At 28.7% G+C, this 27426-nt stretch overlaps 2 protein-coding genes across 4 annotated transcripts in view; one reads left to right on the top strand and one right to left on the bottom strand.

Moving 5' to 3' along the window:
* Positions 1-8206: 8206 nt before the first annotated feature.
* LOC107169503 (globin C, coelomic-like) lies at positions 8207-18453 on the bottom strand. 2 transcript variants are annotated; one of them, XM_089225337.1, is made up of 4 exons: positions 18378-18453; positions 11252-11363; positions 10934-11159; positions 8207-8525 (listed from the first exon to the last, which is right to left on the bottom strand). In XM_089225337.1, exons 1-4 carry the CDS (start codon positions 18451-18453, stop codon positions 8376-8378), a joined length of 564 nt encoding a protein of 187 aa, XP_089081463.1. In that variant the 3' UTR covers positions 8207-8375. The 2 variants fall into 2 exon arrangements, with proteins under 2 accessions (XP_089081463.1, XP_015374743.2); XM_015519257.2 differs by lacking the exon at positions 18378-18453 and having other exon boundaries at positions 11252-11352.
* Positions 18454-18585: 132 nt separating this feature from the next.
* The window catches only part of Nost (Nostrin), a 10649-nt gene continuing 1808 nt past the window's right edge, over positions 18586-27426 (top strand). The window contains exons 1-11 of one of the 2 annotated variants that reach the window (XM_015519261.2): positions 18586-18782; positions 21855-21954; positions 22050-22135; positions 22275-22525; positions 23193-23347; positions 23411-23499; positions 24891-25026; positions 25099-25266; positions 25361-25519; positions 26475-26630; positions 27257-27365. In XM_015519261.2, the coding sequence (XP_015374747.2) occupies positions 21868-21954; positions 22050-22135; positions 22275-22525; positions 23193-23347; positions 23411-23499; positions 24891-25026; positions 25099-25266; positions 25361-25519; positions 26475-26630; positions 27257-27365 (1396 nt within the window). In that variant the 5' untranslated portion in view covers positions 18586-18782; positions 21855-21867. Of the gene's footprint in view, positions 18783-21843; positions 21955-22049; positions 22136-22274; positions 22526-23192; positions 23348-23410; positions 23500-24890; positions 25027-25098; positions 25267-25360; positions 25520-26474; positions 26631-27256; positions 27366-27426 lie in introns of those variants that run through there. The other variant, XM_089225336.1, reaches the window with a different exon arrangement.

Below are 27426 nucleotides of genomic sequence, written 5' to 3'. Positions count from 1 at the left end.
ACAATGCATTTTTACATTTTGTTAAAAAAACATTTATAAATTGTTTGGGATAGTTGTTTTTACTGAATATTTATTAATATATATTATCTATCAATAGTTATTTTTTGTCAATAATAATATTAAAAATAAGTATTTTACACGATGGATTTAACTTTCTTTTACCTGTAATGTTCTATGTATATGGTTAGTAATTACTTAATTGTATGTATAATAAATCATCGATTTTGATTTATTTTGTGGCCTTTAGTTCTTATCACATAAGACATACCTATTACCTATATGGCATTATGGCTAATCAGAAATATACATAATTAATTATTTAGTATTCTAATGCCTGGTTGCCCAGGTATTATAGGTACCTACTTGTACAATTGTATAAATATACCACTCTGTTTCTCTCAATTTCTGTAATTTAATTTCAAAATTGAAATTCTCAAAACAGAATATATTTCAAGTAGGTAATTCAAACAACTTTTGAGAATTTTTAGTATTTCTAAAATATTAAAATACTATTTTATGCTATAAAAAGTTTATCACAGCAGAATACACGACATTTATTATATTATAAACTATTACGCAGTAATTCAATTTTTATGTTACATTGGAATGAGGAATTTCAATTGATGCTTGTGACAGTATTAATATCATAAATTAGGTAAATATTTTAATTAATACGAACTTTAATATTATTCTGGATTTCATTCAATTTTAAATTTTAAATACAATATTATAGTAGTGTTGGTATTTTACTATATTAGTACCTATATTATTATGCATTGTACCATGGTATTCGTGATAAGTAGGTATAGTTTTGTTTATCTGTATTGCGTTAAATCAATGAAGTATATTAAAACAACAATATAAAACAAATATTTCTGTCTAATATTATATTTGTATGCATAATTAAAACTTATGAATCTTAGTCAAAAAATATTTTAATAATACTACCATTATTATTTTTTTGTAACTGGAAATACCATTCAATTATACAATATCTACTTAGAGTCATTATAATATTATAATGATAATGATAAAAAAGTTATTTATAATTTATAAAAAATAACAATTTTCTCTTAAGAAAAGTATTAAAATCAATTAAATCTACCACAGACTAAAACATACATTTATAATTAATTTTTTTGTAATAATACTTCTCAATAGTCCCGTTATAATTTTTATGTATTAGGATTTCAATAAGAGAAAACGACGGAATAAAAACGGTTATTATGTAGCTTATGATTTGTTGCAGTTGGAACTGTTTGAACGTTTGAGCCGTTTGAGGTAAGGTGAAACTTTGTCATCATTCACTATAAAAAATAGATGTAAATGAATGATGTCGATTATTTGATAACATATATAGATTTATACAATATATGGATTCGATTTTATTTTAAAAAATTTGAATAGTATTTTATATATTTATGAGTGTGGGTAATAGCCAATAGATACTAAATAAGTAGGTAAGTTTTTTAGCTTATATATAGTTAAGTCATGTAGTTTCAAGTTACTTGGAAAACACACATAAGTATATTATAGAATACATTATTAAATAACGACGAGTTGTTCATATAATAGATACTGTCTTTTGAATAAATTTAAAAAGGTCAATTGAAGAAAACTATATGGTTTGTTTACGCAAATTTCCTGTCTTCTTTGACAAAAACGATACTTTCGAATTATAGCGACAATGATCATCGTAAAACCTTTAAAAAGAAGTTGAGATACGATCAGGGAATTTATTACTTTTAAAAATAATATTAGGTATACGATGATATTTACATACCTACTCTTCTATTATGTAAACAGTTTTGTTTTTTTTCTAGACTCAACCTGATCGTGAATTTTAATAACTTCAAAAGGTGGTACTGTGATAGACATCAAACATTCATGCGATACACTCAATACGTTTGTTTATATTAGGTATAGGTTTAAGGACATAACCACATAAGGTATATTATAATGTATTGACATTTTTTAAACCGTAATTAGGACGCATTATGTCAGATTTGAAATATTTCATTATAATTTTCGGGGAAAAGTATCAAAATATTAAATATTTACATGAACTGTATGGACGTACGCCAATTTGCAAAACTTGCGTGTTTTCTGTTTTCTAAATAATATACACGTAATTTTTGACATTTAATGACTGCTTGGAGTCGGACAAATACAATACTATATTGTAACTGGTTCGTTGCACTTTCCACGCACACGCATAAAAACAACGTGTGGTTATTATTATTATTATTGTCAGTGAGTTAAATAATTGTTCGAAAACGCTAAAATGATTTTGTACCTATACGACGTTTTCGATTTCAGTGATTTTATTGGACAAAACCACAAAAACATAATATATGTTTTGGGTGTAAAACGTATACAATATTTCAATACTGTGCTTAATGCATGCGAATTTATATACAAAAAGGATATTTCATAAGTTCATAAATGAGTTAATAAAATTGAATATTTATCATAATAATAAAAATAGTACTAATATATTTAGCAACAATAATACTTATTATGTATAATATGCAAAGAAATATCAAATAACATACAATAAAAAAGTTCCAAGCATAACCAAAAGCATAAAATGATTTGAACGGTTGAGCTGAGTTCAAAATAAATGCGTTTTTAAGAAAATATGAATATCAAATCAAAAATAAGTGAAAATATTGGTAATATAAGTACCTAATTCTTGTAGTTATTAAAATTCACAACATTTTTAAAATTATTATTGTTATTACGAAGCGAATAAATTCCTTTGTATTGGATAACTCGTACCAAAATTTGTTTGATTAAACGGTACAATAAAATAACAGCTATTAATAGTTTTTGTATTATAACAAATTGTTGCAATACAAAAAAGTTACTAATATTGGGTAAATTTAATAATATTAATTTTATACATGTATCACAAATCATGTCGTCTATAAATATGAATAAATGTACTAACCGCTTAAGCTCAAAATAAATTGAGTTAGAAGAATGTAATCTAGGTTTATTAAGAAAAATTTAAACTAAAGCATTTATAGTTTTAGACCTTTTAGTTGCTTTTTTTTTGTTGGGGACTATCAATAATGCATTAACACTAGTTTGAATAATCAAAATAAAGTGGCCACACCTCGATTTATATATTTTAAACCAGCAACGGATATCTACATATATGCAATTTAATTTAGGCGTGGGGGAGTTTAAAATTTCAAGGAGGGTCTATGTCTGGAATGAATTCCTCCCTCTCGATGTTTAATTCTAATGCTACATCGATCAATATACCTATATAGTAATCTAAGGCTCCGTTAATTGAATACGACGTATATTTTTGCTTATAGATAATAAAGAAATGAATGTTACCAATGTTAGTTAGGAATGAACTTTTAGGAAATAACTGTTTTGAGTAAGAGGTTATAAAATCAAAATATACAATTTACATGATATTTGAGTTTTTTATTTTATTTTTTTGTTGTTGCTTGTTACCTGCAGATATTATAGAATCACACATTAAAATAGTATAAATGAGGATGAATAGAGTAAGTATTAAACTTTCGATATTTTCATTAAAAAAAAAAATCCCTCTTGATAAGATCAAATAGCATAATTATTTCTTTACTATCTATGGCCTTGTAAGTCTTAATGATTATGGCTTTTAAGTTTTGATTTTAAATACATCAGTGTAAAATTTGACGTATTAATACCAGAGTTATTGAATTTACTTGCACTACTTGCAGCGTTTCTTAACGAATCAATTCACACTTAGCGCGTGGTTTTGTAATAACGACTATAATGAGTACCATTGTCCATTACTATACCAATACGATACCATTGTTTAATAACATAATATATCATAATCTAATGACATTACATTAACTATAACTATATACGACAAACGTGTCGTTTTGAATTTTTTGGTTTTTTTATTTATGCGATTGTGAAAATGAATGTTCAAGCTTTTTACTATTACTATACAATATTTATACACGGACCAAACGCGTCTGTTCATTATTGAGACCAAAATCAAAGATTTGATCTCATAAGTCTTCATAAATTATGAGTGCCAATTTTGTTCAAACCAGAATGACAGGACCGCAATAACACACACGCACACACACAAGGTTATTAAATGTAATTAGAACATTGCACAATAACCAGCCAGTGGAACACTCCGACTTTCTTGTATAGTTGTACCTAAATATATAACATATACATAGTTAATTCTCGAAGTTTATTTTACTAATCTGTTATGCACTTATTATATGTAGTTTAAGCGTGTACAATAATTAGGTATAGTATAATTAATACGCACTGTCCTGTTCTATAAATTTACATAACATGTTTATTATTTGCGATCAAACAGTTTAATAATAATAATACAATAATACAACTAATAATATAATGTGCAATAAAACAAAAAAATTTGTATTGTTTGTTATTATATTGTACTAAAACGATAACTTTAATTTTCGAAATGTCAGCAGATTATTAAAGGTACTTCTATTAATCGTTTTTACACTTTTTTTATAGTTAACAAATTATATAATATCACTACTTCTTATACGGTGATTTAAATAATTAGTAATGTGATACATATCTTCATGGGTGACGGTTTTATAGTTCGTCAAGATTAAGCAATAAATATTGTATAAGATATTTAGAATCATAATATATGATAGAATTAAAAAAAAAGAACTAAATACAAAATCTGATAGAATAAAACTAGTATAGACGATTTTTTTAGTTAATAAAAACGTTTTGTTAATATTTGATTCTTTAGATTTAAATTTTGTTATAATTTTTTTATCAAAAATCTTCTTAGAGAAGTATTTTTTTTTTTTTTTGAAAAACATCAGAGCATGATATATATAATGTCTATAACATGTAAATATTTATAAATATGTAATTAGAGAAAAGTTATGTTTCTTATGGTCATTTTATTTACAATATACTATAATAACTATATAACATATAACACGCTTAATCTTTCAAAACTAAATTAGGATCAAATCATTAAATAGTATGAATTTGTAAGATAGAAACCGAACAGTGAACGGTCTGTTAGCTGTAAAATTATGTAGGTATAATGATTTTTTATCTTCTATTTATCTACTCTAGGCTTATATTTCCGGGATGAATTAATATATACATTTTACTACTCAGAATTACGAAATATTCTTTCGATCTCTTTTTACGTAAGTCTTACTGCAGTTGAAAATAAACAGTACGCCATGTTTTGTTTAAAGTTTTCTAGTAAAAAATACATTTTATTTTCAAATAGTTCTTTCTTTTAAATGTTATGTTTTTTTAAACTATTAATTTAGAAAATATTTTAAAGAATGTATATTGTTTTGTTCGTTAATTGATATTTACGATACACTAATGTCAAAAATATTTATAAAATGTTATGTGTTGTACGTTAGAGCTATGTTATAGCCATCGAATATATTTGTATTTTATGAATACTTCTCATCTATTCGTATGAATTGAAAAAAAATATATATTACGTGTTAATAGTAATAAACTTCTCGGATAACTTTCAATAAGTTATGAAATAAATGCATAATAATATATTGTATGTATTTAGGTTTTTTTAATTATGTTTCATTAAATGTTGAAATAGCTGCAGATTATTATAAATATAGAATCGTATCGTATTCCATTTCGGAACGAGTGTTGTTGACAAATCAGTCGATGGGATGGAACCTATACCTACTAATAAAATGCGTTTAATATAAGATATTAAATATGTAGATGTATATTATGTTATGTGGGATATATACATTCATATTGTACGCATAATCGTATAAATATATAATAAAATTAAAATTCTTTTTTATCTTTCTGGTCATCGACTCTGTGATATTTAACTACCTATCTACTAAAAAACACCGTCTGAAGAAAATATATAATGTTACATTAACCGAATATTTTCATCCGTTTCTCGTATACGATATTTTATGTACGCAGATAGGAAACCTTATACTTATCGGATTGTCCGTGCTATATCCTACTATTTTCAACAAGTGTGTACGGACTGTAAAAAGTATTACATGCACGTATATACGATGTTATTTTATTATAAAATTACGACGCAACGATCGGGACGGTGAAGTTCGCAATAAGTTCATTGGACGCGTATTTGTGTTATTAATAAAATATGATATTTACATTAGGTATATCATCATACAGGGTGTTTGTCCACAAAGTATATAGGTTTGCACATTTTCTGGTGTATTAATGATCCTCAGTAGATAGATCGACTTTAATATCATTTGGCGCAAAATAAAAAAAAGCTAAAATAATTTTTCGAGTTTCGTTAGCGAACTTCTCAAATAATAAATTTATCTTATTACCTATTTAAATGAAACAAATTACGATTGTTTACGCGAATCCTTAAAATGTCCTTATTCATTTACCGTTGCACTGTACTATAATATTACTATAATATAATATCTGAATAACTCTCCCCTTATACGTGTCTTAAGCCCCCTTGACAACCATACGTCGTCAACGACAAAGATACGTCTCTTAACTTTTGATTTATCTAAATGACTTTACCTATCGCTTATGGTTACCTTAGGTTTAGGTGATTATAATATGGTCACGAGGGTGAGTGTGAGGAAAAACTGCACGTTCGGACACCCTGTATGTAATAACTATACAGTAGGTATACCTAGGTATATACGTGTATGGTTTTCATAATGTGTTTCGTATAATAATTATCATTATCGTTATTATAATATATTGTAACAGAGTACGGGCGATGCGTGAGTATAATATTTACGTATGTACACGTAATAATAATATTATTAAAAATCTAGAGTTTCAGCAGGACACGTATCGAGTACAATAATAATACAATACTATAAATTATAAAGAGTATAGGCCAGTGGTTAAGGAAACGGGTTCCTGTACAGTTATCCGCCGCCGCTTCTGATGGTGACCTTGTTGTACAAACAGTGCGTTTTGTGACTACAACGACACATACGTAATATATTATCGTATTATATTAATTTTGATTTGTCATTAGACAAAAAAACACTAGATCATTATATAGGGGGATTTGAAAATCACGCTTTAACTGCAATAGGTAATCCATATAATAAGTTATGATTTTTGGGATCTTTAAACTTATGTAAATTATTTTATAATAAAATAATATTTTCAAATACATAAGTATATAGTCCCGTGTCAATAAATTTTTTCTTTTTGACTGCATTTTTATTGAGATATATATATATTTTTTTTCAAAATGTTTTAATCAATATATTTAAATCAAAATCTGAACAAGTATTTTTAGAGTTCTAAGCCTTATGAACTATAAAGATGGTGTGTTATACAGTCAATTACAATACGTTTTAAAGAAACGGGACTATGGTTATGCATTTATCAAATATAATATTAAATATATGTACCTACTTAATATGATATCAATATAGGCTAGTGTTTATTACACGTATTCAGATAATATTTGTATAAATCATAAAATACTATCGATTTCTAAAATGTTTCAACGAATAATAATGTAGTGGTCAAATGTTTATTTGAATTAAAATCTAGACATAATAATTTAATGTTTTAAAAACACTTATCTATTTAACAACTTTTTGGTTAAAAAAAAGGGATCCTTGTTTGAAAATAAAAAATTTTATCGCCACCAGATATAGGTAAGTATTTTTTAAATATTAAAAATAAGCCATGAGCATTTAAAAATTCATCTAATTTAAATACCTATGCTAGAACATCCAAAAATCAGAATTTGATCAAATTCTACATAATCGACGGACAAATCGGGGGTGAGCGTGCTCGGTGAATCACTCTGTATAATATAATAAGATGTTAGTACCTATAGTATAATATTATGTGTATGCCACCGTAACTCTTCCTGTCGAAATTATGTTTACATTATGTACACATCGGTTTTTTTTTCATATAGGTACCTGTGTACATTAAATAGGTACCTACGCCCTTTCCTGTAGCAGTGCACCGTTGCCAGTCATTCCGAAACGATACGATGATGATATCGTGATTCGTATTTAAACGATAATTAGTCGGTTAATTATTCGTGCGGTATAATAATAAATCAAAGGTAGGCATTGTCCGCGCTGACGGTCACGGTGTGCGCGAACATTGCGACGAAATCCCGAAATTAGGTCATCTCCGCCTCCAATAGGATGTCAATTTAGGTTAGATATATATGTATATAATATATATATATTGGATAAATGTGTTACTGTTTATTATACTGTTTAAGAATTTAAGTGTAAGGCTTCACGTGGTATACGGTATACACATGTCTATAAACGTTTATTATACACTGTCTACCATGATGATAATATTATCGTCGTCGTCGTCGTCGTCGTCGCCGCCGTATAAATCGCAATTTAATTAACCGTGGCGGTCGCGGAATCCATGATAACTCCGATCACCAAGGTTATGCACGGCTTCCACGCATCCGCCATAAGCGCAAATCTGGCAGGTTCGTCTGTCGGCAAGCGATCCTCAATCATATGTGTCAGTACGTCTTTGACGACCTGCATAAAACACAAACAGCACACAATTATTAATGATCACAACAGCTGTTATGACGTTTACTATTATCACAGAACAATGATGTACGATATCAATTTGTCGGTGCCCTCAGACACTTGTACCGAGATGGAGGGAGGAATTTACTTATTAAATACATATTAATACCTAAATGTTGTGGGATGCTTATCAGGTAGGTATTTTTTTATAACTGTGACATTTATTTTTCTTCGTAAAACGCACTTTCAATCTGCTGTCATAGTATATTCGATTTAAGATTGACGAAAATTACGCGTTATCGTTACGATAATATAATTTTAATATTAAAGGTGATATTTTATTACCACAATTAGAACAGCCATTTTCTCGTAACAGTTAATTAAAAATGGTTTTTAATTTTTATAACTTATTTACAATATTACAACTCATCAGCAACAACTGGATTGAAATTAAATTTGTAACTATAGAATATCATCTTGTAGATTGTTGTAGCATAAGAAAAAAAAGGAATGATAGGTTTTAAAAAATGCTAGTTAACTGTAGTTGAAAGAATCACCCGGTATGACACGTATCCAGTCGTACGGCAATACAATTTGAGACACGAGAATATAATAAGTTACCTTCCTATCATTATTATGTCGAGTGACACGTAGAGAATTGAAACTGTCGATATTGGAAAAAAAAGAATCTATTGTATTATATTATAATATATTAGATGAATATATAATAATAATATTCAATTATTACGAACGTTCTTTCTGAAGCAGACTTGACCGTAATACATTTACGCGCTCGAGTGTCTATTATAATAATATAGTCATAAAATAGTTTATAATTTAAAATGTATATATTATACAATGTATATATACATAAACATAATACATGCAGTATATTATATAGGTACTTAACCTAACCATTTACGTACCTACTTACCTACCTATAGATGCAGCACGTCCGATCGGATTTCCGTTAGATCGTTTGACACGTTCTTATAAGTTACTCCGCGAGTTGTACACAGTTATGTAATTTAAACGCATTTCTATGACTTACTAAAACTTACGATATCCGCACACACACTTTTGAATCTTCTTTTTGCTCAATTTTATCACTTTTTTTATTATGGTGTGATCGTAGAGACTATAATATGTAAATACATTAATATTACAATGTTACCTCAATTTGCAGTTGTTAGTCTTCTAGTCTAGTGCTTCTCAAACTTTTTTTTGTTGTACAGGAAAAAAAGAAATAGAATATATGAGTTTCCTCAGAGCAATGTTTTGAAATGCTTGAATTTTATTAATATTTGATTTTTTTCGCATTACCCCAATATAATGATATTAATAATAATGTTATTTACTATTAATTGCATCGTTACAAAAATAACCAAATAGTTTTAATTATTAATTACTCACCAGACCAATGAAAATATATTCAGCTTATATTATTATTACATTAGTCACTAATGATTAGTGGCACGAAATTAACATACATGTAAATAATAATGATACTTCCACATTTCACACAATATTTAATTTTAATAGTAATTAGTTTGTTGAATACGTAATTATTTGCTTCTTTGTTAAAGTATTGATATGAATATATGAGTACTTATGTAAACTATCATTATAATATATTGAGTCATACTTTGATTTTCAGAAAATTATTTTTATTTTATTTAAAATGTATTATTCTATACAACACATAGGTAAAAATCATATTAAAACAAATATTGAATAAGTAATAACTCTTATATAATTGAATTTTATGGTTCATTATTAAAAATATCAATAAAAATAAATTTTGTGTATCTACAAGTGTAACAGAAAAAACTGACTTATACAATAACTAGTTATAGTCGATATTCAATTTTTTTTTATATATATAATTTGTAAACACTTGCGCCATATTTATAGTGTAAATTTTCTCAGTTTTATTTCAAAAATCCGACTTTTTTGAAAAATTTCAAAACAGCCAATTTGTAAATCAGATTATGCAAACAATTGTAATGGTAAAAATATTTATTTATTTTAAATGAGTACATTTCTTAAATTATTTACTATCCATTTATTTTTTACAATTTTTGTCATACGTTTAATTAGCATCAATTTTTTTTAAATCTTTCTGTAATAGGTACTGTATATATAAATTAATTCTATACATAAAACTTAATTGATTATTTCGTTTAATAAAAATCTATTTATTTTGTAACAGGTTTTATAATTATCAATATTATGAATTACTATATGATTAATTTTGTATTTCTATTGAATATATTATACATTATCGTCAGCAAAAAATGAATTACCTAATCCAATAATCCATGAATAATAACCAGATTTAAAAAATCGAACTAATAAATTACTGAATTAATTCTTTGGCAAAATGATTATGGATAATTTTTGTTTTTATTTACCTCGAAATGTTCAGCCGTAAGACGAAATTTGCGGTGTTTTTCTCCCAAATCCACGAGGACTTTGTTTAATTCATCGGGTGTTTCCAAGAGTTCAATTGCAGTATTAAATGCAAAGCCTGTCCTGAAAGAGTGTGCCGTAAAGTGAACGTTTGATTCAAGCTCATCGAATTGAACATGAGCGAAACGATCGAATTGTAATTGATATGATGGACTTCTCTTGAACAGACTTCGGGGGAAAAAAAATATGCATTTATAAATCTATACATTTTATGTAGTGTACTTCAAATACAACTAGAAAGTATAGACACTTTTGTATACTTAATATAAAACGAAGTCCAAAAACTATTTGAAACAATCATCGGCCATGATTGTTTCACCAGAGCCGTCTGAGACTCGTTCAAAAATCGTGTAGACTTCATACTAGTTATGAAAAAAGTACAATGACAAAATTAGTAAGTATGGTTTTTGTATTACTTATATTATTATATAATTTTTAATATTGTTTAAGTTTAGATAAGACACGTAGTTGAGAATTTAATAGTTAAAAGAAAAATGTATAGTAATACATATATTTTTTTTTTTACTTAACTAACTAAATATGGAAATAGATTCATATGAGATATTAAATACATAATAAATAGGTAAACAACTAGCAAAAGCATATTTTTCTCGTTAAGTAGTTATGAACTTTCTGTATGTATATATAAAAAAAAAAAATGAATGCAACGCAGTCAGCTGCAGGTTGTCTGTATTTAATGGCTTATAATGGCTAGCTTATTATATTGTCATTATATACAGCGATCTTTTAATTAATTTGATTCATATATTATTTCGAAATATTTTCTTCCTTGAGATTTATTAAGGTGCTTAGTATGAGTAGATACTTAATTTACTATACATTATTACTCGACTGACCAACTATACAGTTTCAGTGTAATATTACTTTTTTAAATTTGTTTTTAATAAAATATAAAAAGCGTAACGTTAATGATTGGAATGGCCGAGTTTTTTTGTTTCGTAATCAGTAGCGTTTTACTTTACTCTTTAGCAATTATAATACAGCGATAAAGTGAACATTTTCTAAATTGGTATAAGCCCGCATAGTCATATTGAATTTACTATATTATTATTATTTGTTTTCGTTTAATTTTTATATCAAAGGCCATATTGAAACTATTTATTGATGTTAAATACACAAAATATCCTTAATTAAATAATTATATGGCATTTTAATGGAGATGTAAATATGCATAGATAGTAGTCACTAGTCAGGCCTCAGGCTGTAATAGATTTATCTACCTATTGATTACTGCTTGGAAATTTAGTAATTTATTTTCATTTTTCGTTTGTTCTCACTACTTTTTTATCAATTAATATTGTTTTTTCAGTTAATCTTTATTCCTAAAAAAAGCACAACTTAATGAGTTCATGCTCATCATCGTTGTAAATTATGTGTTCACAATATTTTAATAGAACTTAAAACCTTCTTAAAGTATACTAATAATGCATTGTTGAGTCATATACATATTAATATATTATTATTCGTATCATGGTATACATGGAGTTAAAAACCATATTGTCATTGTTGTCTGTGATATAGAAGAGTGCTTCTCAACCTGGGAGCCGTGGCCCCCTAGGAGGCCATGGCTATATGACTTAGGGGCCTTAAAATATTTAATTAATTTATTAATCATTGTCAATAAATTCTAATGTTAGATTACTATTATTAAATAATAATAACAATTTTAGGGAGGCCTTGACAGTCTTACATTAAATTCAGGGGGCCTCTATAACAAAAAAGGCCGAGAAGCACTGAGGAACGTATCATAATGTGAAGATAAAATATTGTTAGTTTTATAAACGAGCGAAGGCTTATATATATATATGCGTTACAACACTATTTTTTAAAAACCTGCAATGTTTCGATTGCCAAGTACGTATACATAATTATTGATGTTCGATTGGAAAAGGGTAGGTAGATAATTTACATAAAATTTCTGTAAATTAATTTCTTGTTTATGTACAATAATGTATACCGTAAGGTATAAAGAAAAGTATTATTGGGGTTTTTTTATTATAATATGTTATTTATATTTAAAATAATTATTGAATAATTTACATTTGATTTAAAGTTGATGTTATGTTAAAATTATTAATACTATTTGTTGGGTGATTATAATATTATAGTTTTCTATAATAGTACTAACTACGTCAATGATTATACAACACTAATATGGTCGGGTAAATAAAGTTCTACAGTATTTTTGAATGCTACTATATTTAAAATATTATATTAGTTATTTTTTTAATAAATTGTAAGAGAATTAATTGATTGTAAATTGTAACTCTGAGACACTACTATAAGATATAATATCTAAAAAGGAAATACTCTAAGGATTTGTTGAATAATAGCACGTGGGTTTGGTTGTGGGTAGTTATATAATGTGTGTAGGACATATAGGTACGCTAAACTCTGACTCTCAGCCAAATTGTTTGCTATCTACCTACATATTTTAATTTGTGAACTGTAAAAATGTAATATAAAGAATACGCTATAGTATGGTTTTCATCTAATTATCTTGCTTTGTTGGCTAAGCCGAAGAAGATGCGTAGACGTGTCGATTTTATTGTTTTTGTCAACAAGTTGCACGTTTAGCTATAGAACAAACCACGACGATTTGTCGCTTCTAGGTCAGCATTAAAAATTATAATAGCAGATTATATAATATCGATAAAATTAAACAGAAACAATTATCCAAATCACAACCTCGGTCTGATTCTTTACACGTTGACTATTACAAAAACGTAATTATTTACGAGAATCGTGTTTAATATATTAAGCTCCGGGATAATTTAAAAAATGTTTAAATTATTTTTAAAGTTTCACGAAAAATACTTCATGATTCATCTGAAATGATCACATAAGTTTTGATTTTCATAAAATGTCACCACAATATTATAGCTTATATCATAACACGCATGGTGTAGGTATGTATAAAATATAATGTTGTAATATTCAACAAGTAAACCACGTGGCTTAATGTGAATCAAATAATTTTTAGACTTTATATATTTATATAGATAAACAACGGTTAACCGGCCGAGTATGTGCAGTATTATCATTTTAATAAAATAATAATAATATTATATACTTCCATGACCGTACTGAGTCCTAGTAAAATTGTCTAGAATGACGGTAAATTGTCAAACTAAACAAAAACAAAAAAAATGTAAGTCGAGTGATATGACAGTCATACGCAATTAAATATTATTTTGAATTCTTCTCACAATATACCACACACATCATAAGAAAAAGAAATCATTATTGTTGATATATTATTTTATTGAGGGAAACGCAATATCATATTATATTGTACGGTGGTGTATAGCTGGTATACCGTAAAATTATTATACCCGCCGTCTGTGGTTTTGCCCGATCTAGAACTCGTTGGACGGGATGGATATAAAAAAAATATAATATGTCAACATTCGATTTGATACACTGCGCATAATAATTATATATATATATATATATATATATATATTATGTCCATGTAGGATTTTGTTCTAAATAGTTCGTGTTTACCTATATATCCAAAATCGAACGAACCCGTGACAACGGTAGTTCAATTCAAACGATCTGATTTCAATTTCACACGTTAAACCACTGATAAAAATTACACAGCAATTTGCGAGTTTTGCTTGCACAAATAATGCACTCTGCGATACCAACGAATTGTATAACAGGAACACATGTACATAGAGATTATGGATTCAATTATTGAACAAACAAGATATTAAGAGTCGAGTATGTAAGGTGCGCGTACTGCGGATTTTTCTTCACTCACTGTAACGTTGAAAAAATCATTTAATTATTAATTAATTATCATTATTTATTATTAAACAATGACGTACCAACTACAGAACAATAGAAAACAACTGCACACATTATTATTATACAATATTATAACAGTCGCTATTTTGGTGCGATGTATTTTTTTTCACCGATAGAAAGTATTTAGAAATATCACTGCCATAGTTTTTCAGCGCTTTAATTTTTACAATATTATTCTGTTAATTTTTAAAATAAACATTGATGATCTAGCGGATAGTAATGATGCATTCATAATTAATATTTATGAATATAAAATACGATTATTATTGAGATAACAATATTATATTATATTTATGCGCTTGTTTATATATAGAAAACCGTTAATATTTTGGTTAACTGCATCTTCGCACCAATTTGAATTGAATCAATAAAAATAAAAATTACACCAATCAGTATGTATTATTTAATACTTAAAATGCTGGTCTTGTAATATACATATAATGGTAACATTATTACTAATCATATTAATAATGTATATTATTATTATTAAATAAATTATAATATAGTAAAATATATTGCCATCGAATATAATAATGCTTGTTAATAGTAGGTATCAAACATAAAAAAAAATGTATAATAACTGATGTGTTAGAGATGATGAAATTACTTAAAATTCTTATCAGTTTCATAGTATTCTATCGCATCATAAAATATTGACGACTTGCATTATATAATTATGGGACCTACCTGTATTATACACAGATAATAACCAATATAAAGTTAAATAAAAAATTGTAAATCTGCTAAATATTAACTATTAGAATGAACAATTAGTAAAAAATATACTATATTTGATACTAAGTATTAGTTTTTACTATTATTTGGCAAATGAGAATAGGCTAATTTACATATGGATCTATTTAAATAATTCAGATCATTGTTGAATAATACGTATTAAATATTTTGCCTATAGAAAATGAAAAAATGAACTACGTAACTGTATGAATGTAAAATTTAATATCAAAATTGTATCCATAGACAAAATATCGAAAATAAACCGGTAGTATATAAACCTAAAGTAGAAGAGGTTTTGAACACTACTGGAATATTTTATTTCGATCGAATACAATGAATAATGATGTTCTAAATCATACTGCTGCAGCATGTCTCAGAATTCGAAAGTCATCATTAACATTTAGTATTTACTATATGTATACTGCGGGTTAAGAAATTAATATTTTTAAATCAGTTTCATAGAAACTAACACATGGTCTGAATGGATTACAGGCTACAGCATTAACAATATGTATCACACTTAAGATTTTCAAGATTTAAATTTTTTTAGCATTAAAAAAAACTTCACGAGTACATAAAATTTTTACATTTCAACCGATTGCAAGTTTAATTTTTCAACATTTTTCTAGAAAAGTCGATTTCAATACTAAATATTAAATTAATAGTGCATAATTATTTAAATGTGTAATTTCAGTTAAATAATTTGACCAGTGCTTGAATCATTTGAATTGATATGGTAAATAGGACCAGAGTTTATTTTTCAGTTTTAATACGTACGTAAGTACTTTAGTACGTAATTTGTGTAGCTATGTTTTCTGGAAAATCGTATTAAATGGCTTGGGGATCAAATAGGTAAATAGGAAAACATAATAATATTATGAAAAGGTAAAATATTATTTGAGCATAGTTAAATTTTTCAAAATAAAATATCGGAAGTGCACGATATTGTTTTAGTTCACGTGGTTTTGACTGACGATGCGAATTACGAATTATCTTTAAAATTATAATTATAAGTTGTAACGTATAAGCAAATATTTATACAACTCAACCCACGTGTTACTAACGATTTACAATCGATCTCGGATCTGGAAGAAAAGGTGTACCAGGACACGGTCCTGAAGACCATCTCTTTGTACAAAATATTTTTTTTAAAGCATTTTACAGATACGATGCATTAAATTTTTTTAGTAAAAATGTTTAAATGAATATTCATAATAAATGTATGTTTGATAACAATATGGAAAATTTGTTATTAAGCGAAAGTGGGAATAATTGTGAATAATGCGTGATATTATCATGCATCTAATATTTATATTAGGTGTTTTTGACCTATTTACGTGAGATACATTTTTTTTTTTTATAATTGTAGCGTGTTACACTTAAAACTCATTTTATTACTGCGGTAATAATATATATTTTGTTTGAAAAAGTTATAATAATCGTTTTTAATATGTGTAAACATAAACCTAATTATTTTTGCTAGTCATATGAATTTTAAAAGTTTTTTGTATTAATTTAAATGGTAGTTACTAAATTACATAACACATGGAAAAAAGTGGTACCCAATTGAAAATGTTTTGAAACAAGAGAGTCTGGTGTCCCAGAGCTCAATGAACCTATAACCCGGCGTTGTGGGCCTATTTTAACCTTAATTTTTAGTTTATATTAAATTCTGTTTCTTGCACGATTAATCCACTGGAACATATTTTTTTTATATATTTTATTGATACGATTTACGTACGACGTTGTCATTGCCGTGGGAACGCTTATGAATTACAGTAGTATGCGCCAGATGTACACTATTTTAAATTGTGCTAGTCGGTAAGCGCATTGATGTTTATTTATTTTACTGCAGAATAAAACTACGTGTTATCGATGCCATAATATTATTGTATTGACATTTCCTGTGACTACGACTGTATTATAATATGACGTGTATCATATTTATTTTTCTGCTTCCGGTGGGGGAGAGGGGCTATCACGTCGTTCGCGGGAAATAGTTAATTTATTTAGATGACGAGTTGTGTTATAAGCATATAGGCGTATATTATATAGGTGAGGTGGTCCTAGGATGTGTGACGACCATAAATGAATATATTTTTTTTAAGTTGTAGTAATCTCTACAGTAGAGTGAGATGGACAATAGCATTTTCACGACCATATTCACAAATCGTTCTTCTATACATATCGAGTACCGATCACAATTTGAAAGATATTGGCTTTTCCAAGCTTTAAATGCTTATAATTCACAGGAAAAAATATTAGAGCTAGACATAAGTAGTTTAATTATTAACAGCAAACATATGGATACTAGCACAATGTTGGTTTTCTCAGACCTGCATGCATTATATTACGTATAGATAAAACGCAGTTGTTTAAAATCGTTTTTTTATAATTTTTTAGTAACCAGTTAAGTTAAATCACCAATTATAAAAATATTGAGAACAATATTATTGTTGAGGGTTTAAAGGTATTAATCGAATTTAAAAATAATAATAAAACTTAAAAATAATAAAAATAAAAATTGGATATTTATTAAATCAATATTAAATTGATTTGAGATAATATTTAGGTAAATCGATGCCATACCCTCTAAAATATTATTCTCTTGCAGGATTTTTGTCATGGGCGATTTCGAATGCGTTTTGTTTATGTTTTACGTGAATCAGAGAAAGAAAACAAAATAGTATGACATCCTTAAGGATGAAACAAATTTGAGCAGACAAAAAAACACATACAAGGCTGATCACGTGGTAGCCTTAAAAAATATAGACACATTATTATAATATTATTATAATACAGAGTATACATGTATTGTGTTTTCGTGTTGTTTATAAACCGATGGTGGTGCGACGGGGGGAAGTGCGCGGACGGCTGCGTGCGGCCACATGATAATATAACAACACTAGTGCGCGAGTGCGTTCGCTGAGTGCCCCTCTCTCCGTCGGCCACCAAACCGACCGCACTTCCGCCACCGCCTCTGACACCGAACGGGTTCTCCTACGTGGAAAACGATCGTCAAGTGGTCCGCCGTGCCGTGGTGAGGTTTAGTACTCCGCGAACAGCAGGTTACCGTGCCGGCGACATGTGCGCGTCTCGACGGTCGTCTGCAGCCCGCCCGTGAAACTCACTCCAAAGTCCCGAAGACTTCCTGAATTTCGTGCGACTTTTTCCATCTCGTTCCGGCCGTGTGCGATTTTCTTCAATCGGACCGCTCGGGTAAGGAACCTCTCGATGATAATAATATTGTTAAATAGGGCATATTATCATAATATTGTTTATTAATATTATAAACGACTCTCGAAAACTCGAATTTGATTCTTTACCCTTGAAGTGTTTTTGAAGCGTATAATTCAAAAAATACACAAGTAGAATTATATGTTTATTCCCCTCGAGATTCGAGTTATTGAGACTCGACTGTGAATAATAATATTTTATTGTCGATCGTTTATCGATCGTTCTCGAGATACTGGACGGTTATTGTCATTATAGAACGATTTTTGATATTAAAATAATAATATTATATTATAGTTACACTATAATAGTATACTATTTATTAGTAGTGATAGAGGTTGAGACCGATTGAGTCTCCAAGGTTGGTATTCAAATTCGAGTAAGAACCTATAATATGCATAGGACACAAACAAACTATAATAAGATATGACTATATGAGTATTATCTGACGGTACAAAAACGATTTTTGGTATAATATCTTTTTTTCGTTCTGCTGGTTATCTCTCACAGCATACTATGATGGAACACGAGATACCTTATAGATTAGATGTATTATAATCAGATTTTATATCGATTTCACGCGATCGTGCTTTTATCGCGTCGGTAATATACATGTATATATTATATTATATACAACGATTATGGATACACTATAAACATGCGCCGCTGTTTCATGACATACATATTTTTTTTTATTCTCGTGATTTCACACAGATTTTATTTGGCAACAGAAAGTAATGATAATGTTTATACACTATTATTTCGAAGACACGCGATGTACCGTACTCGTAAAAGAATATATATTAAAACACCATCGTTATTATAGATTCATACGCAACATCTCTACATAATCAGCCATTATAGGTACCTATTTAATTAAATAATAATTTTCGTTTTCAACGTCATCGTAGTATCACGCCGAGTTCATTATATTTTTATCACACGAAATTACACGTGTCACGAGCTTTAACCAATTACGTGTTAGTACAGACAATTTGATGTTTTAATTATTTTATACGTGATTGATAGCAATAGGTTATTGTTTTTCTTATTTTTTTATTTCTTTTATAACAAGGTTCTCATTCATTGACAGTCTTATTCGACTAATGCACATCATTATTTATTATTATGACGTTTAAATAATAAGTATTTTCGTTGGAATTGTTTTAAATCGAAAATCGTATTAACGGGAAACGAAAGCGCGCTCATTTACCACACAAAACAAAAGATTTTTTTTAAATTACAGCTAGTAGACTTGTGGTTTTTAATGTACGTAGAACATTATGGTCGCAGCTGGGATTTTATGTAGATACCGATGTCAATATAGACCATACGTTAAAATAATAGTTTTATCTTTTATCGTATATTTTAGTATATTATACTTTGTGTACTTAATTTTCGTGACTTTTTAACTTGAATATTCATCGATGATCATTGTGCGAAATATACTTTACACGTGCAGAAGTTTAAATATAATTTACCCCACGATGTTTAAATATTTTCCCGTGGAGGGGACTGATATATATATATATATATATATATATATATATGCGTGTGTGTGTTATATGAACGAAGTTCATAAATGTGTACATACACTTATAAATAAAATGAGCTAGCACTACACTCCAATGCACGCGTATATACAAAAAACAACCAATGATGTATACAATGAACATCTGTTATAATTTTATTTTATACTTTTATTATTGATTTACAAAAATACTTAAATTTGTTTTTGTGCTCATGGAAAAGTGAGCGAGCAATAAATTAAATTATTTTGAATTCGTTTAGAGTTTGTAAAACACTTAGCAATAACAAGTCACGGTGGATGGAAATATTCAATTTACTATTCGGAGAATTTAGGTTTCTATACTATATATAAATATATATATATACATATTTAAGTATTCATTGAGTATTTTCCTGACTCTCTGTTGTTTCCAAGCCTAGCGCGCTGCAAATTGTAATGTTAAAGGTTAATTATTACAACCGAGTTTGCTTAACTATTATACAATTATTAGACTCACGTACTCGAAATTCGATAACACTTTAAAATAATTATCACTCCCACTGCTACTACGATGATTTTCATTTTGATGAACTTCAATTTAATGAATTTTATTTTATTAATAAATATAAAAAAAAATAATTTAAATTTTTTTGCATAACATTAATTAATTATTTTTATAATTTAAATTATAAATGTGGTGCTGTAAAAGAACTTCAAATGTACGCACTAGTCGTGGTCTAATACCGTTAAATTAAAAATGTTTTCTATAGTGGAAATAATACGTTTGTATTATTATTCTCTGTAAATAAATAGCAAAAAATAGATTTTTTTATGCAACATTCAAGTATACAGTTTTTTTCTGTTCAAAGTACTCGGTATTGTTTCTGAAATGTCACGGGAACAGGTTTTCCAGATATGAAGCCCATTATTGTCAGTATAGAGCTGAATTATAGTAATCAGACATCGTATTGATGTGCGAGAAAATTTCTCTTTAAAATGCCGAGGTGAATGTGCTACATCTCGCCGCAGCAATACATCATAGTTATATGTTATATAGCGTGTAGTGGTCGCAGAATGTATAATCCGCGTGGTTCTGCCGATTAATAGAGCGTGCTAAAATCCATTAATTACAGAATTATTCTTTAAGGTAGAAAACGATGATTTTGATAAGTATTAAATCAATTATTTCATTAAAAAAAAAGAAGCACAATGCGCAGCGTTGTTAACAACTCAGAGAAAGCAGATGGCCTTGTTCGGATGTATCTTGATGGTGGCCAGAGTGGACATTACTTTCAAAACAACTAGACCTAAATCGGCGTCTGTTTGAGGGTTCTACAATAGCTGAGTGCCCGGCTTAACCGGTTTCGTCTATTGACAAAAATTAATTTTACCTTTTCAATTTTTATGCGCGCACACCACCACACACGCATTTGTATATTATGTACTACATATATACATACGCATAATATTATTATGTGCTTATTAGAAAGCTGAATTCGATTTTGTTGAAATATTATAATTATATTTGTACTCTTCATGTTTCGCAGACATTCTGTCGCAATGAGCACAGATAAACGAAGCCTGTCCGGCAGCAGGAAGGGCAAATTGAGGTATACGCTCAGAGGAGGATTCGACTTCGATACTATGGTAAGTGTATGTGATCAAGACAACCTCGAAACACACCCTCCCGGGAGAGAGCTCACGAAGAGTGGGCAGTGTTTTTAATCGGCTAAATATTTTAGGGCCATTCAAGATATCATGAATTGCGTAAATTTGTGAAAAAGGGCAATGACTTTTGCAAAGAACTTGGAAACATTATGCAAGAAAGGTATAAACTCTAAACAATACACTTAATCAGAAATGTCGTATTGAATTATTATTATCTATACCTATGATATTAATAAAATTATACTATCGCTTATTTTTTGATTAAATGTTTTACAATATTTTTTTGTAAAACAATTTAGAGTGGAACTTGAGTTGCTTTATGCAAAAACAATGTCTAAGCTTTCTGTAAAACTCATGAAAGCAGCACAAAAAGGCGTCGGTTCAATACAAAAAGCTTGGTTAGTGATTGGTAAAGAGATGGAAACCGATGGTCAAGCACACCGTTGTATTGCTAATTCATTGGAGGACGATATAGTGAAACCACTTAAGAATTTGCAAGAAACACATTGTAGAATAAAAAAAACAGTTGAATGCAATGTTAGCAAAACCAGTAAGTTGCATTATAATGGAGAAAAAAATAGTAATTAAGTATTAATAGTAACATTGGTGCGTAATAAATAAGATATTTAACTTAGAGATGTATTAAATAAATAAAAAAGAACGATTTATTAGAAATTTATACTACGTCGTAAATAGTAAAATATGTATATTCCTATAAGTCTTGCAGTCGTTGTGAATTTCGTTGAACTACCAAGCGTTTTTCCACCAAAAATTATTCTTACTATATGATTTTGATTGAATTACAAAATTTTTAAATAATTGTCCTCCATACCACTCATATTAAAACATGTTCAAACTTCATATTTGTGTTTTAAGTTTCTTAGTAGTATTCTATAGTACTTTATCTTGTTATGTCTTTCATATAATTGTTGAGCTGTAATAGTTAAACTGAAAGCTAAAAAAAAAAAAAAAAGTTTCTTAGTACAGTGGTATAAGTTAGAAGTTTTTTTAAAAATTTATTTAAAATTAGCCTTTATTTTTCCAATGCTCTGAATGATAGTGATATAATATTATTATATCAATTATACTGGTTGTAAATAAAACATTTCTAAAACAATATTTTAATGTAGGCGATTTAATATTATGTAAGCTAAAAGTTAAGCATGATGAACATATTACATAGATATAAAATTAACTTTGATGTATTCAATAATTAGAAAAGTGTATGAACAAATGGAGAACCGATGAACGAAGAAGTAAAAAAGAAAGTTTCACTGTGGCTAGAGAAAACGAAAAAGTTCAAGACATGACTAGTGATGCTTCTTATTCGATCCTCACAAGTAATTCGAATTTAATCAAAGATGCTACTAAAGTAAGTATTTAGCTTTCTGTCATATGTTATACGCCAAAATAATAAGCAAGTTTTTTTTTTTAGTTGGAAAACAAAAAAAAAAAATTGGAAGAGTCTGTAAAAAAGAGTTATACAGAATATTATACATATTGTGTTCGAACAGCTAGAGCCAAGTGAGAATATTATATTTAACTTAAAAAAAAAAAAAATGTTTTTAATATTATATAGGTAGGTTAGTACTAAGAAGGTACTGATAAAATTACATTATTGCATACGATATTTTATTTTAGATTCTGAGGGATACAAAAAACGCATCTTATTAGAAACAATGATGTGTGGATTTTAATTTTAAGATTTGTATTCATATAATATTTTAGACTATAAAATGTGCTCCAATCTTCAACGTCAAGGATGGTTCATTTTTATATTCACGGGGGGTATAATTGTTGGAAAACCTCAGTAAATTTGCAAGTTTCCTAATAGTAGTTGGAAAAAAACTCACTTAGTACAGCATAAAAAGTTTATATTATAATTTATTTTGTATGAATTTAATGAATTATTTATCATTGATAAAAATTTAATACGTCCATTACAGTGAGTGAACTATTTAATTGCGTACTAGGTATACATACTAAACCAATACTATCAGCAGAAATGAGTTTTTTAGTTTTAGTAATAATTTTTGTATTTATAGTGCTTTGTGATTTTGCAATATTCATATTCAGATATTCTAAAAAAATATATATAAAAAAAAGGAATACATATACCAATGTACAAACACTTAGTGTAGTTTTATAAGTGGTGTTTGATATTTTTAATATATGAAGGAAATATTTTTAAACTGGACCCAAATCAACCGACACTGACCACATTGTTTTTGGGAGTTTTAGTTTTCAACGAGAGATTCTCGGGTCATGACCATTATCATAGTGTTATTATTCCACTAATAGGTTATAATATGATGTTCAAATTTCCGTCAAAATAAATAAATATATTTTTTAAGGACCCCTTATATTATTACGTATTAGAATTAACCGCATACTAACATTTTTGTAATTTTTATGTAATTTTCTTTCATAATTTATGATTGTACTTTGACGCTAAACTAGTGTCATATGTTATATTATTTAACATTTAAATTGCATACTATTTACGCAATAAGTAATACATTTTTAAGAATCAAATTTTAAAACTTCATTTCTTTTAACATATACACAACTATAATAGCTATATTTTTATACCAATATGCTTATATGCTGTGTATTATTATTATTATATATATTCAGCTAACACCATATACGTACGTTGGGAAATACAGTGGTAAAATTATATTACTTAATACTTGATATTATGATATAGAGACTATAAAAGGCGAGGTGTGGTGAGGCGTGTACATCGTAATTATTACGATTTGATGGATTTAAGTTCAGGGGTTCTCAAAAATTATCTAAAAATATACATTAATTTATTTTTGCGGAAATTGGAATGTATAACCTTGGTTAAATACGGCGAGGCCCATGATTTATTATTTGTATAATAATAAGCACTTGAACACTGTTCACAGGCTCGAATGGGAGATGTCTGTAAACGACGCCGAAAAGAATTTCATGACATTAGAGGAAGAACGTTTGCTGAGGCTAAAAGAATACGCCCATCACGTGTCGCAGACGTATCTACAGCTTGTTCCGAAAATTTCTCAGGTAACTTCATCGTCGTACTTATATATCTCACCCAATTCGTATACTTAAAAACTGCTGGGTTTTGTTTTTTAGTTGTCATCGCGACTCAGCGAACCGACGTACGAGTGCAACGTGTCGCAAGATTTTACAATAATCACAGACACGGTGAATCGATACGACGAAGATCTGAGCGTACAAGTGCTGCCCGACTTTTATCCGGAACACACGAATCTGGCGATGAACAAAAAGAGAAGAATATCCGTGAGTGATTTTTTATGGGCGTTTTCCCGAAATAACAATAATAATTATTAATTATCAATAAAAACAAAATAAAAATATTATTATAATATTTTAGGCATTGACGAAAATACTACAGCTTGTTAGACAGGATTTGGACCGTGAGCGGCGCAGTAAAAAAGGCTTGGACACGCTGGCCAACGCGATGCACCACCACGCTTCTTCCGGTTTAAAACATGACGACTCGCACAAAAACGTCTACGAAAAACTTCACCACGTTAGTCCAGAACACAATTTTTTTGTATCTATACTGCATCATTTGTCCTTATCGGGACCATCGCAGGCGTCGGGCGCACCCGTCCACGATTCGGAACGTTGTATAATTACAAGTTACAACTGGATCTTCCTTATTCGGAAACGCACATAAATATATACAGGATAATCCACTTAAGCATTATGCTCATCTAAACATTTTTTAACTCATCGAATTTATTCAAATTAATCTTGTTTTAAGGTACCTATTTTAGGATCACGCCATTTTCAGTTATCTACTCAGGTTTTCAAATTATCATGGATGCCATATCTTCTAAACACATTATCATGGAGCTATTATTCGTTTGGAATTTTGAACTTTATAGAACCTTAAAATTAAGATATAATATTTTTAAATATTTAAATAATAACATTCAATTAACTACAGTTTTTAGTGGTTTTTATAGCTATACAATCAAAAATATATTTTTTTGGCCGCAGCGTATTGACATGAGCGTTTGTGAGAGTTTAAAGCGATACAGAAGACACACACACACACATAATGTTCAATAACTAAAACTCATATATTGTCACAGCTCAGGTGTAGATACATGCTGTGTGAATTGCCTACATATTATTACTTTTGAATTAAATTCTACGCACCAGCAGCCATAAAGTATGTTAAAAAGGTCCAAAAATTTAGAATTAATTTGAATAATTTGTTATGGACAAAAAAAAAAAAAATGAGTGTAGCGAGCATGCTCAGTGTACCACCCTGTAGAATATCATGAATAACCACACCAATTTTCGTTTAGATTTGTTTTTTAAATTATCATACCTATCATCTCGTCTTGGCCACCTTCAATTATTAAAGGCGCGTACGAGTCGGGTTACGCTGAAGTAGCAGTAAAAAACACACTCAACGCCTGTGTAATGATTATAATAATATTAACATGTCACGTGCGCACTTTGTTTTTCAGACGAATTTAATGATACTGTACTTAGAAGCGGTCAATTATAAAATAGTTACAGCACTAGCTACTCTGGAAGGTCACCCGCCCTCCGCGTCCAACACGTTCTCGCAGCACATCGAGACGACCAGAGACAAAAACGGACATCAGATGTCTGTACTCAAAGTATGTACCCACGCAGATCGCGAACATCGGTCGTTGCCGCCCACCGAGAATTGTTCGACGGTCGGCAATTCGTTTACAAAATATTTTTATATATCGCACTGACCGGATATTGGGCCACGGCGAAAATATGTTTAAATGGCACCGGAATTCGAGCCATATATTTAAAACTCAATCAAAATAACTTGTAACTATATAAGTTGGATAAGTTCAATCTATACACGCATATTTCATTTATTCAATTAAGCCATTGAATAAAATAAAATTACGTATAAAGTATGATACACGTTTGGTTAAAAATCATAATAATAAGCCACATTTTTTTTCTCGGAATAATGAGATTAAAAAACATTTAATTAATATACGGTTTAGTGATAATATAAACCTCGTGATACCCTCAAAATATTATGTCCCCAAATAAGTATAATATGAGGAAGTTCTAGAAAATATTCAAGTCGTGGTACCTTTTATAAAAAATATGCTAAATTATAAGAGCTTAGTATAGTTACCGGTTTCTCTTTTAAAAAAAAAAAACAAAGGTTAATTGTGGCCGCCCAATTCTCGGACGTCCGATTTATCATAAAACTTAAACCATCATGATTTATTAATGTTTTCTGTCCGTTATTCAGATGCCCGCATCAGTGTGCCAGAAGCTGACGTCCTCCGCAGCTCCCATCGATGCCCTGCTGAACGAGTCCATGTGGTCAGATCGAGGATCCGCGGATGGTACTGACATCGGTGGGCAATTTTTCCATTCTGCTTATGCGAATCTCTCTGGATCAAGTTCCAATCTGGTCCA

This window comes from Diuraphis noxia, unplaced genomic scaffold (assembly GCF_037042655.1).
Source record: "Diuraphis noxia isolate RWA-SAM2 unplaced genomic scaffold, SU_Dnox_SAM2 contig0004, whole genome shotgun sequence".
Classification (NCBI taxonomy): Eukaryota; Metazoa; Arthropoda; class Insecta; order Hemiptera; family Aphididae; genus Diuraphis; species Diuraphis noxia.
This window is presented reverse-complemented; position numbering and strand designations above follow the sequence as displayed.